Raw genomic sequence first — 17,626 nt, forward strand, 5'->3', positions numbered from 1 at the left:
GAGGTTGACTTACCGATAATACTGTAGATCAGCTCTGCATTAGCTCCTTCATCCAGATCACTTGCAACCACCGTGTGGATAATGGCGGTGTCGCTGTTCTCGGGCATTGAAAGCCCATAACAAGATCCAGGTCGAAACTCGGGTGCATTATCATTGACATCGCCAATGGTGATGAAGATCGTTGCCACATCAAAGTGTTGTCCACTTGCCGTCTCCAAGTTGCTCTCCGAAGAACGTTGCTTCCGCACAGCAGACGCCGGGGAGACAATCATTCGATTGGCATCTCTCACATAAATGGGAATAACATATCGGGCCTGCGACTCACGATCGAATTGTCCACGTGTCGTGACAATGCCGCGTTGCCAATCGACATGAAAGTGATCATCGGCTACGCCACTTGGTAACTCATAAGTTAGATTAGCTATAGATTTGAATGGAACATGATAAAAATAATTAATTAATTATAGTTTCTCTTTAGCTATTGAAAATAATTAATTATTTGTTGGTGGACTAAGCATAATCTATTCGCTATTTATCAGGGATGCCACAGAAATCGAAACCAACCGAAAATCTCTCAAATCTCCATACATTTTAGTGAGATTTTCCGTTGGTTTCGATTTCTGTAGCACCCCTGAATATTATTTATTTATTTGTTGCTGTACCTAATTCTGTTTCTTCTGTATATGTCTATTTTCAAAGGGTGATTTTATTACAAAAACAACTTCCCAGACCATAGCTTATAATTTAGGTTAGCTATAAAGTTGAGTGGAATCCGATTAAATTATTTAAATATTGATTCATAGATTATCTTCTACTTTCTATTGAATGTTATTTTCGTAATAAAAATAATAATAATTTGTTAGGTGCTAAGCCAGCTTAAAACTAAGCTACAAATATGAATTTCGTAGATAAGGAAGTGAGTTGAATGGAACTATTGAATGAAAATGAAATATTTATGCAGTTATTGCTGAATTCATACCATTGTCGGCACTGTGGAATGCCTTGGCTGCCACCTGCAGCACGAAGCTGCCACTGGCCACGTTCTCGAGGATTGTCGCATGGTAGACAGCTTGCAGGAACTTGGGAGGATTGCTGTGGCTGCCCTGGATGAGCAGCTGAAGGTTGAGTGTGGATTGCTTGGGAGTAGGAGTTCCATGATCACTGGCACGGATCGTAAGGCTAAATCGACTGGTCTTATCCAGCTGATCGGATGCTGGAGGCAGTGTCTTGGCCAGTTCAATCATGCCAGACTGCGGCTTAATGCGGAATCTTCCCTCGCCGTTGCCACTGATTATTTCGTAGGTGACGCGACCGTTTTCACCCGCATCCTGATCCACGGCCACGATGTGAGTTACGACTTCGCCGATGCGTGTGGCATCATTGAGATAAATATTGACTGCACTGCCTCCATTTGTGGCGGGTACCACAAACTGTGGCGCATTGTCATTGGCATCCAGGACACGCAGACGCACAGTGACTGAGGTCTGTAAACGCTCAGTTACATTCGAGGACTGATCGAGAGCCTGAACTATAAGCAGATATTCCTTGAGAGACTCGTAGTCCAAAGGCGACTGCAGACTCAGAGATCCCGTTAGCGAGTCCAGTGAGAAGAGAGGCGTCGCCTGCTCCAGGCTCTCATTCAGGAGAGGAGTGTAGCGCAGTAGACGATACTGAAGCTCTCCATTTGTGCCCGAGTCCGCATCCGTGGCCGTGAAATTGTAGATGATCTCACCGACCGACATGGACTCGCTCACCTGCAGCTCAATGGGATCCAAAGGCCAACGGGGAGCATTATCATTCACATCGGCCACCTCAATTTTGACGGTTATAGCACTGCTCTGCGGATTATTACTAGCTGAAGTGTCCAAAGCGCGAATCTCCAATCGATATTCGGCTTGCAGCTCCCGATCCAATTGTCGGGCCACCACAAGATTTCCCGTATTCCTGTCAATGTCAAAGGCTCCCTCGATGACATCCTTGGTCAGCGGGTTGAGAGTATACGTAACGCACAGTTGGTCATCCAGACTGTTCCCTCCTTGTGGCAACTCCGATCGCTCGTTGGGACTAATCGAACCCACCACATGACCCACAATCGCATCCTCTCGTACCTGCAAAAAAAAAACAACAAATATCGTAAGGCTTAGAATTTTTTAAATATGTATATATTATATCTTTATCAAAATAATGAAATTTGATTAATTTATTTTTTCAAATCATAAAAAAAGCCATTTTTAAAATTCGTGAAACATACTAAAATATCAGAATATTCCAAAAATGTATTTAAGTATTATTTTAAGCACTTAAAAAAAGTGAACAAAAATTTATAAGAATCTTTTATTTTTATAATTCGAGTTTTAAAAATTTTTTGACAATTTTTTAAGTAAATATACTTTTTTTCATAACTTTTATTTTATTTGCATTAAATATTAGTGTTAAATTTTATTGATATTATAGAAATTGCAAATAAAAGTTTATTCTGATTTTTCCATTCATCCAACTAATTTTTTTCAGGTTTCAGTTTTGTTAAACTCATAACTCTTTTTCGCGATCCGTGGTAAATAAACGCACAAGGCAATTATAGATTATATTTTAGTTATGTATTAAGAAGAGGGTCTCTTTTGGTCTGTCTGTACCGCTGTCTCTTTGTCGACTTGGTTTGGGTCCGCTCTACTTGGGCTGCCTGTGTCCGCGTATCTTAATCTCAACAACAGTGTTGAAAATCCAATCTTAAAGCAATAATTCATACTTCAAGATTACGAAGGCAGCAAACATTTAAAAATTTCATTCCTTGCCCGACTCTGCATCTTATTCCCAAGCGTTCTTTTTGCGAATAAACCAGCAAAAGGTGAGCCAGGAGATAGACAGAGAGAGAGAGAGAGAGAGAGAGAGAAGTAGAAGCCAAGAAACATTGGCAATGGCAATGGCATTAAAAAGAAATTATGCATTCCGACCAAGTTGGCGGCCCCGAAAATCACTGAAGAAAAATGTGAGCCATCCAAGCTGATGGCTAGAGAGGGCAGGGGAAGGGTTTAGGCCTCAGTTTGGGCTAACTTCTTGCTGAAGAAGAAGAAACTCTTCGCATAAGAATTTAATATGCAAAACCGCAAAAACCGTTCTGAGCATAAAAACAAGAAGGAGTTTTTTTTTGTTCTTGTTGTCTCCAGCTTCTCTTCTGTGTATGTGTGTGTGTGTGTGTGTGTGTGTGTGTGAGTGGGTATCTTCTCTTTTTTTTCTCATAAAATAAAAACATTGAAAATATTGTTTGGGTCGCCAAAATGGAGACACAAAAATGACAGACACGAGATTTATGCCCCGCCAAGATTACGCAGGAAGCGTTCGCAGTACGAGTACTTTTCGAGCGGACTGTGAAGTGAACTAACGATGACTACTGCTGCTGCTGTGGTTGTGTGCCTGATTGTGGTTGCATTTCGGCAAAAACCACCAAATTATGCACGGAATTGCTACAAAAATGGCAACCGCCAAAATGGCGCATGATTTGTTGTGTACTTTTATAGCAGGAGAGCAATTGCAACAGACTATGGCAGTAAAAGCTATACACCCAACAAAAAAAAAATTATAAAAAATTGTAATATTTATTTTGGCTTGGTATTTAAAGTTAAGTGTGAAAAATGTCAATTTAAAGTGATTTTAAATAGATTTTATGTTCACTATACAATTAAAGCATAACAAAAATGGACTCTTTTGTGTTTGAAATAATTTCATAATTAATTGAACTGAATTATAGCTCTATATTAAATAGAAATATTATTTTACTATAATATTTTCACTGAATAATTAAATATAATATGAAAAGAATTTGAAACTGCAAATGCATTATCATATATTTCATTTGAAAACATTTTAAATAAATAAATTTAAAAATGTGAATTAGTTTATTTTGACTATAGTTCTATTAACTTTGAAATTTAATTCCTTTTTGTAGTTAATTAAAAGTGTTTTACATATATGTGTAATACGTTTTCCATATGAATGTAATATGGTTAAATCAAATTAGAGTGTATATATGTTAACTATGCTCTTTTTCTCCGGGTGTATGAGGCATGATCCTTACTTACTTGCCCAGCTGTCAACTGCGTCAGCTTTAATCTGCTTTGCAGTTGTTGGTGAAGGAAGAGAGAGGGGGACAAGGGGAAGCAATGGGTTAACTGCTCGCGTCATTTGCTTGCGGGGGAATTGCTTAATTACAACAAAGCATTATGCTGCAGATTTATGTGTGGCATCAACCAGCAGTCAGCTTGCAACACTGCAACATTGCAACGCCAACGCAAAGAACAAAGCACAAAGCACAAAACACAAAGTATAACACACAAAGCGAGAAGAATGCAGATGCAGTTAGGAGTCAAATCAAAGAGAAACCGCCAACGAAACGCAACGAAATGTGTCAATTTTAATTGTTGCCAAAGCGGATTTAAGGGCCAAGACTGACAAAGGAGACTGTAGTGGGAACTGAGATGGAGACTCAGTTGTTTCCCCATTCGACGAGAGAGAGAGGCAATTAAATGCATGTCAAAGCGTCGCAGCCATCAAGTGAGCAAAGAGACAGTGTCGGAAATGCAGCAAGTGGGAGAGTTGAGGGATGAGAGAGAGGGATGAGAGAGAGGGATGTGGATGATGCGACTGGATATGGGAATGGGAATGGGAATGGATTGCGGATAGGCATGTGTATGCAATGATGTGATGTGATGTGATGTGATGTGCGGAGTATGCAAAACATGTGCGAATCGAACGTGATAAAAATGTTAAAGGCTTAACGCTTCAACAAGCCAAAACCTAAACGGAAAAAGCCCAAATAAAACAAGTACCTAGCAACATTTAATACCCTAACAAACAGCTGAAGATTTCTGATAGCAACTTAAAATTTATGGTTACATATTTAAAAACATATTTTAGTTAAAAAATGTAAGAAAGAAAATGAAAAGTAATTGTTGTCCCGTCGAAGATTTACTACATTACAAATGAATAAAATAAAATTAGACAATATTTTCTCATAAATATTTTGTTTAATTTAAATTAGTCTAAGAGTCCCGAATAACAATAAGTTACGAACAATATAAACACGAATTGTATTTAATTCCATAAATTTTAAATTTGTATCAAATCTCACAATAACTATTTTGATGTTTAATAGAAATTTTATAATCTCTTCTGGTTTCCTTACTAAACTTAAACCGATAGTAGGATTATTTGTGCACCTCAACAATAAATATATAATTTATGTGTTGCACATTTTGTAAAGAAATTGAAATACCCACTGCTAGGGTATAACAACCACGATGCAACAAAAACAACAACAATAGGAGTAACAACCAGGTGACGGTTACGAATCGCACTTAATGGACGCATGGGTCAGACGAAGGGAGTGGACAACGGACGAAGTTGGAGTGGGAGTGGGAGTTGAAGATGGAGTCACAGTCACAGTCACATTCAGAGTTGGCGTTGGAGTCACAGTTCAGAGTGACAATTACGCGTGCGCCATGCACAGCAACAACAACAGCAACAACAACAATATAAACAATGTTGTTGTTTCTGCTTGAATGCAAATCGGAGTTGCAAGTTGCCGCGCCCGCTTTTGGAGTCGCCTCCCTCACTGGAAGCGAGTCGTGTTCTTGGCCATTGTCACGTGACGCCGATGCAACAAATCATCTGAGGCACAAAGGCAGGCGACAAACGCGCAGCTCACGACACGGCGGAGTCAGCGACAGAGGCAGCGACAGCGGCAGCAGCACACAGTGGGAGAAAAGGCAGCTTTAACTTGTAAATATTAATTAATACTCTCGAAAGTGGCAAATATATAATTTGCCTGTTCTTTTTTTAATGTGTATTCAAAGAATCAAAATTGTTTAAGTATGCAAATTAAATTTGTATAAGTCTTTTTAAATTTGTAATTGAAAAAAAGTTACAAAAAAAAAATAATAAACGCAACATATGTTAGTTCTAAACAAACATATAACATAATAAGCAAAAAAATTAATAATCAAAAGAATAAAACAAAAATGCTTGATAAGGTGCTTGAAGTATCGTTAATTGAATATATTATTTTAACTTTATATTTATTTATATGAGTATTTTGATTCCTAGTGCTTCAAATCATATTCAAGATTCGTTCATTTTAATTGTTGCTACAATTTAGCTATTTATCCCACTGTGCAGCAGTGGCAGCGGCAGAAGACAGAGAATGAAGCAGGAAACCAACGAGGCAATCGTCGTGTAAAACTAGAAGCGTCAAATAGACAAAAGTTTTCCTGGAAGAGACTCTCGCCAGGAAGAATTGGCGTTGTTGTTTTTCTTCATTTTCGTTCATTTTTTTTCACTTCGTTTTCTGACCCTACTATAAATCTCGTACTCACCCTGAAGACGAGGCTGGAGCTGGTGAACGTTGGCCGATTGTCATTGAGATCGAGGACCTCGACGCGCAGCATTCGCAGCGTCTGCTTGGGCGGATTGCCACCATCGGTGGCAGCCACAGCGAGACGATAGATGCTCCTCTCCTCGTGGTCCAGCAAGACGCGTGTTCGGATCACGCCCGAGTTGGCATCGATGCTGAAGAGACCATGTCCATCGGAGTCACGACCCTTCAACAGTGAATAGGTGATGGATGCATTCTGTCCATTGTCCCGATCGATGGCACGTATTCGCACCACCTCCGTGCCCGGTGGTTGCTCCTCTCGCACACTAACCACATCCTCCTGCGGATCGGCTATCTCCGGCGCATTGTCATTCACATCCGTCACATGCACACGCACTGGAACACGTGCACTGCGTGATGGCGTCCCTTGATCCCGGGCCTCCATCACCAGATCATAGAACTCACGCAGCTCCCGATCGAGTGGTTCGCGTGTGCTTATCTCACCTGCAATTAAAGAGAGAGAAGAGAGGAGAGATTAACTACGTGTTTGAAAATTTAAAAACGTAATTATAATTATAAATTGCACGTGTACCATTGTTGTAGAATCAAATTAGGAGTCAGGACTAAAATCAGGCTCAGCATCAGGTAAGGATTAAAATGACAGTGTTGTAAAAAAAATTGCATCTATTAATTTTGATATAGAATGAAATTAGAAGTCAAATAATTATAAAATTGACATTCCGCAAGAAAATCGGTTTAGTTTTGACAAAGTTATGACAGTTTGAATTTTTAGATAAAGGCATAGGGTTAAGTGTCAGGATCAAATACTGAAAAAATTGACATTGATGACAAAAAATTACAATCTTCCAATTTTGAAGCAGAATGAAATTAGAAGCTAAATAATGATAAAATTGACATTCCGCAAGAAAATCGGTTGAGTTTTAGCAAAGTTATGACCGCTTAAAGTTCCAGATAAGGTGACGAAAGTCCGGGTTAGGATCAGGTACGGAAAAACTGACAGTGATGGCAAAAAAAATTAGGTCTTCCAATTTTGATGCTGAATAATATTTGGCGTCAAATAATGATAAAATTGATATTCCGCATAAAAATCGGTTGAGTTGAGTTAAGGGTCAGGATCAAATACTGAAAAAATTGACAGTGATGTCAAAAAATTACAATCTTCAAATTTTGATGCAGAATGAAATTAGAAGCTAAATAATGATAAAATTGATATTCCGCAAGAAAATCGGTTGACTTTTGGCAAAGTTATGACAGTTTGAAATTATTGAAAAAGTGTCAAGAAGAAGTATTACATATTCAAGGAAATAATCGAATTAGAGTTTTGGAAAATCGAATTGTCGATTAAACTTGTTTTACATCATTTCAATATACCCTTATAGTCGATGAGAAACTTGTGGAAAAGAGGAGTGAAGGTAGATGCAGCTGGTTTCATTGTTAGCCTGGCTAGAAACTGGGTCGCAGATATGATTAATGCCAGTAGTTGGATGGTGTGGTGGTGCTGGTGGTGCTGGTGGTGCCACCGCCTGCCATCAAAATTGTATGGCTTGCAGCACATTTTGCGGCCAAAAGAAAATCATGTCAGCAGAAACAAGTTTGCCAGACACTTGGATGCTGTTTGGTTGCCAGGATTAGCAGCACGCGATTTCCATATTTAATTTAAATGAACCAAGACTCCTTGCGAGCCAAAGGCGGACACGCAAGCACATGCGAAGAAGGGGATAGACAGGGGGGGAATGCTGGGTAGGGGATAGAATGTCAACCCAATGATATTCCATTGACGGATGAGCTGACAGCGTTAAAACTGTTGTTGCTCAAACACTAATGGTCATGCGCTCCAACTGGCTGCCAACTCCACATCTGCTCCCCATTCTCCCATTCTCCCAAACTCCCCATCCACATCTTTACATCTTCCATATCGCCAAACAGATCACATTTTATCGCTAGCTCCATCGTCATCTTCTTCTTCTTCGTCTTTGTGTTCTTGTGCTGCTTGGGGAACAGGTTTCTTCTCAGGCAGCTCGTGCGCGTTTGATCTATGGGCATTGACGTGGATGCAATGCAGGAGCTGGAAGCCACAGTGCAGGAGCGACAGCCAAGTGCAGAGCAGTAATGAATGACCATGGGTCATGGCTGCTGGCTTGACAGTCCACCTCAGTCCACCTCAGTCCACCTCAGTCCACCTCAGTCCACCTTGCTGTCTGCTCGACATCGACTTCGACATTGATTCACATTCACATTCAGATTACACTCAACAAAATCTTTACCTAAAATCAGCTTTTCAGCTTAAAATTTAGAAAATTGCACCAAAGTGTAGAAAATATTTTTAATATATAAAGCTGAATTTTCAACATTTAAATAGATTTTTTTTAATCCTAGGGAAGGGCACTGAATATTTCATACAACAGGAACGATTTTACTCAAATAAAATAAAGTTTTTCGTTTTAATTTTAAGTGCACATTAAAATATTAGAATAACTTTAATATACCGAATTTTCTCAAAATCCGAATAGTTTTTTCGAAACTCATGTTTTTTTTCTGTGAAATCGCTCTAAAGTGTTTATAAATATAACATTTTTGCTATATTATTTTATTATATTGTTGCGCAGTGCTAAGAACTTATATTTAACTAAAAGCAACTTTATTTGTTTTTTCCTACTTAATTTTAAGAAAATTATTTGTCAATTCCAAAATTTGTTGTCAACTTTATTGAAATTTGATTATAATGCTGACTTTTTTCAATATATATAAGCAGTTCTCTAAGTGTAAAATACAAAGTCAAAGCTCTAACGGGTACGGGTGTTGAGTGAGTTGTTAGACTCAGTTGCAATGCGATTGGGACACTAATTTATGGCTAAAGGAAGCCTCGACTCACCTGTGACGGGATGCACCTGAAAGCTCGAGTTGGCCGGCAACAAACTGTAGCGTATGGCCGCATTCTCCCCGATATCCAGATCTGTGGCAGCCACAACGCCCACAACAGCGCCACGACGTAGATTCTCCTCAATGCGGAATTCATAGCTCTCCTTTTGGAACTTGGGATCATTGTCATTGGCATCGAGGACTCGAACCAATACACGAGCTCTTGCATGTGCCGCTGGTGTGCCATTATCCGTGGCCAGAACTGTGAGTTCATAACGATCTCGACTCTCTCTGTCCAAAGCAGCGCGTAGATAAATCCAGCCAGAGTTGGGAAAGATGCCAAAGTGTTGGGCCAAGTCGGCATCGGGTCCATTAAGGCCAAGACTCGACTGGCTGTGACTGTGGCCATGACTCAGACTGGCATTGTCGGCACCTGCATCCACAATGCGATACGTAATCCGAGCATTGTTGCCCGTGTCCAGATCGCTGGCATTCACCTGAATGATCTGGAAAACAATGCGAGACGATGCTTTGTGTTAATTTGGAGCAGACGGAAGATAGAAAAGAATAGCTAGAAGGAGAGGCTACAGTCGAGCAAACTCGACTCTGAGAGACTCTCTACTTATTCAGTTAAAAAAAGACTTTTAATAGAATTAAATAGAATTTAAAAAAAAATTCTTGGAACTGAAATGACATTTTAAACTAATTATAATAAAGACTTGGAGTGAAACCAAGCAGTTATCAAATTTTTTGTTAATAAAAGATTTTTATTGAAGTATTTGTTACGTAATTAGTAAATTATTTAAAGTCCTTTGGCTAATTTATTTATTCATAAATTGAACTGAAATCAAGTTTTATTAAAAATTAAAATTAATAAAAATATTTTATATTGCTTTTGACAAATCCAATTGACCTTTTGAGTTTGAAAAGTACAGGGTCTAATAAAAATAGTATAGATCTACATGCCAAACACGGCTGGCGGTCATCAATCATCTCAAGCGGAATCTGTGATGCATGTCTGCGTAAATCTCTAGAGGAATCCCTAGAACTGCGCGCGATTCACAACTCGTTTTTCGACTCGGTCTCGGACTCGAGCTCGGACTCTTGAGATGCCAAAGATATGAAGTGATTTTATGATCAAAACTAGTTCAGCCAGGCACGAGGTAAGGCGGCATGCTACAGGCGGCATGCAACATTCAACTTGCAACGTGCAACGTGCAACGTGCAACTGAAGGAGCATCTTCTTCTCTGGGGTGTTGAGATATTTTAAAAAAGATATGACGCCTGCCTGACAAAAGCGTGACTTTTACTGGCTGTTAATCAAATTTATGTTGCGCATTTAGTTTGCATTACTAAAATTTATTTTTCAATAAAACTGCAGGCAACTGAGCTACGAGTACACTTCAACAAAAATATTATGCACATATTTTTTTAATTTTATTTAATTCTTAATAGCGTATGTTAACTTTGTAACTAATAAGAATTTATCTGCAAACATAAAATAATATTTTTTAAACACATTTTGCAAAAGAACAAAATCGCGTATAAATTTAAGAAAAGATTTCTTTTTTGACAACATTAAAAACAGAATCTTGAAAGTAAGAAAGTATTTTCTAACTTTTAAAATTAGTACCTAGTAGATGTTAGAAATTTGTTCTGCTATTGTAAAAAAAAAAATTTATTTCAAAAATTAAGTTCTTTATAATATTGGAAATACGCTTGAGAAAAATTGTGTGGCATTTAGAAAATATGTTTTGAATTCAGTGGTTTTGAAAAAGATATTAAATAAGCACAAGAGGTGTACATAGTAGTTTTTAAAAATATTATTTTCTAATATTACTAATTAATATTTTTAATTTTTTCCAAGTTCCAAGTTGTGGTGGCATCAACCAGTTTTGGGTGATTGGAACTTACCTGTGCATTAATGGCCCGCGATTCGGAGACATTCACGGCATATTCGTCGCGTTCAAAGACGGGCGGATTGTCATTGACGTCTTGGACATCCACGATGATGGTGACGTCCGCGGAGAGCGGGGGCATGCCCCCATCGGTGGCAGTCACTGTTAACGAGTGCCGCTGCGATGTCTCATAGTCGAGATGTCGTGATAACACAAGATGCCCAGAGCGTGCATCGATAGCAAAGAGTGAAGGTTGAGGAATTCTATTAACGCCACGTTGGGTGGCATTGCCCGATGCTGAGGCTGAGGATGAGGCGGAGGCGGAGGAGAGACTGTAGGTCACTTGTCCACTGCTGCCAGAGTCCTTGTCGTGGGCGTGGACCGCAAAGAGGGGCGTGCCCAGCTCGGCATTCTCTGGCACCGAAATTCGCACCATGCTCGTCTCAAACTCCGGAGCATTGTCATTGACATCCTCGACCTCGATGTTCACCTGCGTGTGGCCATACACTGGTGGCTCCCCACTGGTCGCCTGAATGTTGAGCAAGACCTGCGACTTGGCCTCATGATCCAGCGGATGGGCAATCCGTATATTGCCCGAGGTGGCCTCAATGCTGAAGTAACCATCCGGATCCCCAGAGTAGATCGAGTAGCGCACGGGACTGCTTTGAGCTGTGAGGGAAAGGAAGAGCAAAGAGAAAGGAAACTCAAATTTAATAAAGAAACGCAAGAATTTATATAGAAAAGAGACTACACTTTGAGAAAACGCTCTGAGATTTTAATACACACAAATTTAGAGTCTTACCTTAATTAAAATATGAATAATTATGTATAAAATATTAATAAACCTACTCATTTTAAAATATTTTATAGCTACAACAATCTTAGTTAAATTTGAAAAATATTTAACTTAAATACATAATGCATATAATTAAAAAAAAAGAATTTGTCAGACTTCTTTTTTATAAATCTGATTTAAGTTTCTTTCGCTTTATGACAATTATGGTGAAATTAATGAAACTAAAGTTTTTTTATGTAGCTCTGAAGTATAGCTCATATATGACTGAATTTATTTTACCATGCTTTTTTTTGGAGTGTAAAGGTTCGCCTCATTAAAGGCAATTCAAATGCCAGGCCAGAGCGAACAAAGGATTCGCAATGAGTTGCAGGAACAATAGAACCAAGAGATTGACACATGAGCAGAGGAGAAGAGAGGAAGGAATGAAATGGGAATGGGATTTGAAATGGGGATCGGGCTGGAAACGGAGCGGAGCAATGAAAGGAAGTGCACAGCGAAAGCAGCAAATTAAAGCTCAAAATCATTTTTGCATAGCCCAAGCAAAGAGTCTTCGTGTCTTCCCAGTTTTTCTGCTCATTCCCTCCACCATTCGCTTCCCCAACCCTCCTGTCTTCACTTCTTGATCTGGGACTTGAGCTGGCACTCGTGTCTTGGTCTTTTGTATCATCGAGCGATGACGAGGACGTCGTTGCCTCGTTGATGGGTGCAGATTTCTGCCGAAATTTGCGTTTGAAGTGTTTTGCTTTCGCCATTGTGGCCCCGTCTCCCCGTCTCTCCGTCTCTCCATCCCCCTCTCTGCCTATAGACTGCTCTGTTGTGCCCCTGGATGTGGCATGGCCAGTGGCTTGCATGTGGCCCATTTTGTTGCAAGCGCTGCAAGCTTTTTTGCTTGTACAAATTTTATTTTAATTTTCTTGGCCTTTTTTTCTTTTGATGGCGCAACCATTGAACCGTTCGTCTGTTCATCCGTTCCCTCGGTCCCTCTGTCGCTCTGTCCTTTCGTCCGTCTGTCTCTCTGTCCTTCATATGCGCATATTTTGTTTTCCAGCTCACTGAACTAATGAATGCCAACCCAATACAAAGACGTCGCCAAGTCGGCGAGCCATAATTTGGCCAAAGAATTGAGTATTTGTCTGCCCGGAGCAATCCTCTCATCTCACCTCAACTCAATTTGACTCTACTCGATTCCCTATAAGAATTTCGTCAAATAATACTAATAATATCCAAATTTTCAATCAAAATCAAGCATAACTTAACTAGGGAGCATTTAATTTAAATAGAAATATTGAGAAATTAAAATTTGGAATAATGTTATTGGAAAATTAAAATTAGTTATAGCTATTGGGAAGGAAAAGTACACTCAATTTCTTATTTTAACTTTCTAATTCTTCTACTTTGAAATTTTTTCTAATTTAATATTACTTATTTTTTATTAAATTAAAATTGTAATTATTTTTTTTCTGAGGGGAGACTCACCGGTGTCACTGCTGGTGGCGATGACAGAGCCGACCACTGTTCCTCGTGGCACATCCTCCTTGACGTAGTAATTGTATCGGGCCTTCTCGAAGATCGGAGGACGTTGCATGGCATCGATGATGCTGAGAAAGACGACGGCATCGGTGCTCGTTCTCAGTCCTCCGCCATCCGTGGCCGAGATGTTGAGCATGTGCCTCGGCTGAGTGCGTACCGAGAGCATATCCGGACGTACAACAAAGATCTCTCCGCTGGCACGATCGATGCGAAAGATTCCTCCCTCGTTACCAGCCACAATGCGATAGGAGACTTGACCAAAGTTGCCCGAATCCGGATCTGTGGCCACCACGGCCACAATGGGCAACGGCGCGCTGGAGGCCTGACCCGATCCAGATTCGCGCAGGGAGACATTGTATTCACGGGGATAAAACACTGGCCGATTGTCATTCACATCTGTTAGCTGCATTTTGATCATTGCTGTCGTGCTGAGACCTCCTCGATCTGTGGCCAGCACGGGAAACTCGTAGCTGCTCCTACGCTCATAGTCCAGTTCTCCGGCAATGCAGATCTCTCCCGAGGCAGAACGCACCTCGAACTCCGTCAGATGCTTGAATCCCTCACCCAAAGTGTAGTTGACCATCGCATTGACGCCACAATCCGGATCGCTGGCCGAGACCTAAAGGCGATAAAAATACATAAGTTAACATTTATAATTTAAATTCAAAATTAAATTTACTATTTATTTAAAAAAAATAATGTACATCTCTTAGTATTATCATATATATATATTTTTTTTAAGCAGACAATTTTTACTGTTTAGATTTAATAGTTATTCTTTATATTATTTTATTGAATTGTTAATGAAAATTGTACTTAACAATTTAACTTCAAGAAACTTTATGTTGTAGCAATCTTTTTAATATCAGATATATTATATAGTAATTTGTATTATAGAGTAACAAAATTTAAATGCCCTCAGCAGGGTAAATTTGTGGTTACGCTTCGTTTGCTCGGTTAGTTGCTTATCGAAAGAACAACTGAACGTTTGCTCTCCCAAATACAAATGAAGTTGTCATAATTTTAATTCGATTTAAATGCTGCTCCTTTCCTCTTTCCCCTTTCTCGTTGCGGGCTTATCCCTCGACCTACGAGAGCTTCAACTTTAATTCGCAACACCCGTGGAGCAATTTGTTATGGTCAGTGGCAAAACGAAAAGCCGAAAAGCCTTCGGGCCACATTCGGAGGCAGCTTCTTAAGCGATTGTCAACTTGAATATTTGGCCAAGACGCCCGCAACTGTAAAACACTGCCACCGCTTCCAATACTCCTCCATTGGATGTGGAAACAGGAGCAATGACCTCTTTTAATGGCTGCCAATTAGTTGGCATTTGCGTAATCAACATTTACATTTACATTTGCCGGTTCCCTTGGCCCCTTGTCACCCCATCGACTTGTTGGCCCTAAAAATAGCACTGAGGAGGAGGAGGTAGGGAATTAAGGAGGGCGGCAGTCTAGAGCAAGACCTGGCATTTTGACGCCAACAAACAACGAGAAAAATCAGCAATTAAAACTGTCATTATTTCACTTTAAATAGTGGATTTTTCCCTTTCCAATCCCTCTTTCAAGACCAGACAACAACAGTAGTTCTCCTCAGTTGCCCCGCCTCGCCTGTTGTCTCGCTGTCTCGCTGTCTCTCTGGCTTTCTGGCTCAGACTGATATGCATTTAAAGCGAAACGTGTCCACGTCCCCGGCGATTCACGGCGACTCCTCACGTTCAATTTCAGCGCTAATTACACTTTTTGTAAGCCAAAGGCATCGAACTGTGCTCTGTTCCCCGTCCTGGGCCTTTGCCTGGGCCTGGGCCTCGACTGGCAAAGATCTACTTAGATTGCTGCTGCTGTTCAAGTCGCGACTAAAGACTTTCATTAAGCTTAGTTGGCAGAAGTTTAAACCCGTTTAACCCGAGCGAAATTGTCGCCAAACGATGCCGGGAAACGATGTCGTCAAACAGCCAACAGATTGGCAATTTTATCTGTCAACAACATGGAACTGTTGAGAACGACACGACGACGACTGCAAAGAAGCAAAGACAGACCTCAGATTGTTGCAAGTAAACGAATGAACGCCCACACGAAATAATACCCAATGATGAGCTGCCCAATGATGAATTCCCCGAGTGGAGACAACGCCTGACACTCTCTGACGTGGCGTCGCGTCGTGGGTTGAGGATGAGCCACTGATAGCTGCCACAGCTTCGTAGTGATTGGCAATCGAACAATTGTCCAAAAATATCGGAGACCATGACGATTATAATTTTTAAATTCACTTACAAATGTTCTTAATATACAAAAACATATATATTTTTATGTTTTGTATTCTATTATATATTTTATCTGAGACTTTCCCATTTTAAAATGCAATGAGCAATTGAGTGATTTGAATACGAGTGCAAGCTCGTAGCCTAAGTCATTAGTTTTTTTCAAGAGTGCGCTTGTTTTTTTTACAGATGACAATGATCCAAGAATAAAAAATATTTGTTACAATTTTATAAGCATATGCAAGTACATTTTAGATATGTGAATACGAGCAAAAGTTCGTTTCCTAAGTCATTCGTTTTGGCTTGCATAAATAACAGCTGTCCTGGGAATTTACATCTATTGTACAATTTTGAAAAAATATACAGGAACAGTATGATTTCAAGTTCGTTGCCTAAGTCATTCGTTTTGTTCGTTGTTTTTTGGTGCAGTTTTCTAAAAATATGCAAGTACATTATAGATATGTGAATTCGAGTAAAAGTTCGTTTCCTAAGTCATTCGTTTTGGTTTGCATAAATAACAACTGTCCTGGGAATTTACAAGTATTGTACAGTTTTGAAAAAATATACAGGAACATTATGATTTCAAGTTCGTTGCCTAAGTCATTCGTTTTGTTCGTTGTTATTCTCCTGGAATAAACAAGTGTTGTAAAATTTCCCAAAAATACACAAGTACAATAATGAGATGACAGTACAAATTCCGGTTCGTTGCTTAAGTCATTCGTTTGGCTTGCTCAGATAACTGAAATCGGAAATCTGAGTTGTCAGCACGCACTTCTCACAATCAGCAGCAGCCACACTTGAGAGCAGGCCAACTGCAGGCATTCAATAACCAATTACGGCCTAACAAGGCCTCGCTTTTTGACTCCAACTTCAACTACAACTCCGAGCTCAGCTCCATCTTCTCATCCATCTCCATCTTCATCTCCAGCTGTGGCTGTGGCTACTGCGACCGCTGTTGATGTATGCAAATAAGCTGTCAAAAGTAATTTCATTCAATTACCTTATTTATCGTATGAAGAAAAAAAAAGAAATCAAAAACGCAGAGAAATTCTGTCATGGTCAAAACCAAACAGCAAACAACGAGTAAGAAGCTGACAACAAACAACCAACCACAAGCAACAACAACTAGAGATGGGTGCTGGCAAAAAAGTATCGCTAACGACATCCAAAAAAATATCATATACATTTTTATATCGTAATAAATATCTGCCATATCGTGCAGAGCATTAAGATGTTTAACACCAATGAGTTAAATTTAAAAAATATTAATAATAATAAATAAACTTATATTTCACAAAGATTGATAAAACTAGACGACAAAAGGGCACAATATCAGAAAATCTTTGCATATGCATAAAGATAAACAAATACACACTGAGGACAGGCGAAACAACTTTTTTAATACATATAAACTTCAATAACAATTATTGCGATTTTTTTAAGTAAACCAAAATGAATTGGGAACACTTTTTGATATAACGTATTAAATAATTCTTAAGCAACAATGCGGTCGAGTCTGTAATGCTAATTATCAGATGATTGCCCTGTATCTGGGATATCTACCATTGCTTCAGCTTGAGCTTCAGCTTCAACTTGAGGTTCAGTTTTGGATTGAGGGCTGGGAAGCAAACCAAACAACGCTCCCCAAAGAGCCACATCCTGAGTCTATAAGTCGAACGTTGCATTTGCCATTGTGACTCTTGATTAACACTATTGCTAAAGCAAGAGAGAGAGAGAGAGAGTGGAAGAGAAAGAGACAGATAGATAGAGAGAGCGGTAAATAGAAGTTGGGTAAATGTCGGTCGTGTCTCTGGCGCGGATTATCACGTAGTCAGAGCGTTGCTTTCTGATAAGAGTCGGACATGTCTCTGCCCGTGGCTTACTGTAGTTGCGCT

At 39.6% G+C, this 17,626-nt stretch overlaps 1 protein-coding gene across 1 annotated transcript in view; it reads right to left on the bottom strand.

The window, feature by feature from the left end:
- Positions 1 to 17,626, bottom strand: part of LOC117781404 (protein dachsous) — a 104,501-nt gene that overhangs the window by 9,094 nt on the left and 77,781 nt on the right. Inside the window, exons 4-9 of the mRNA XM_034618157.1 lie at positions 13,418 to 14,090; positions 11,162 to 11,814; positions 9,261 to 9,753; positions 6,369 to 6,871; positions 980 to 2,108; positions 14 to 421 (exon numbers count right to left, since the gene is read on the bottom strand). Coding sequence (XP_034474048.1) covers positions 14 to 421; positions 980 to 2,108; positions 6,369 to 6,871; positions 9,261 to 9,753; positions 11,162 to 11,814; positions 13,418 to 14,090 — 3,859 coding nt within the window. The remainder of the gene's footprint in view (positions 1 to 13; positions 422 to 979; positions 2,109 to 6,368; positions 6,872 to 9,260; positions 9,754 to 11,161; positions 11,815 to 13,417; positions 14,091 to 17,626) is intronic.

This window comes from Drosophila innubila (assembly GCF_004354385.1).
Source record: "Drosophila innubila isolate TH190305 chromosome 2L unlocalized genomic scaffold, UK_Dinn_1.0 4_B_2L, whole genome shotgun sequence".
Lineage (NCBI taxonomy): Eukaryota > Metazoa > Arthropoda > Insecta > Diptera > Drosophilidae > Drosophila > Drosophila innubila.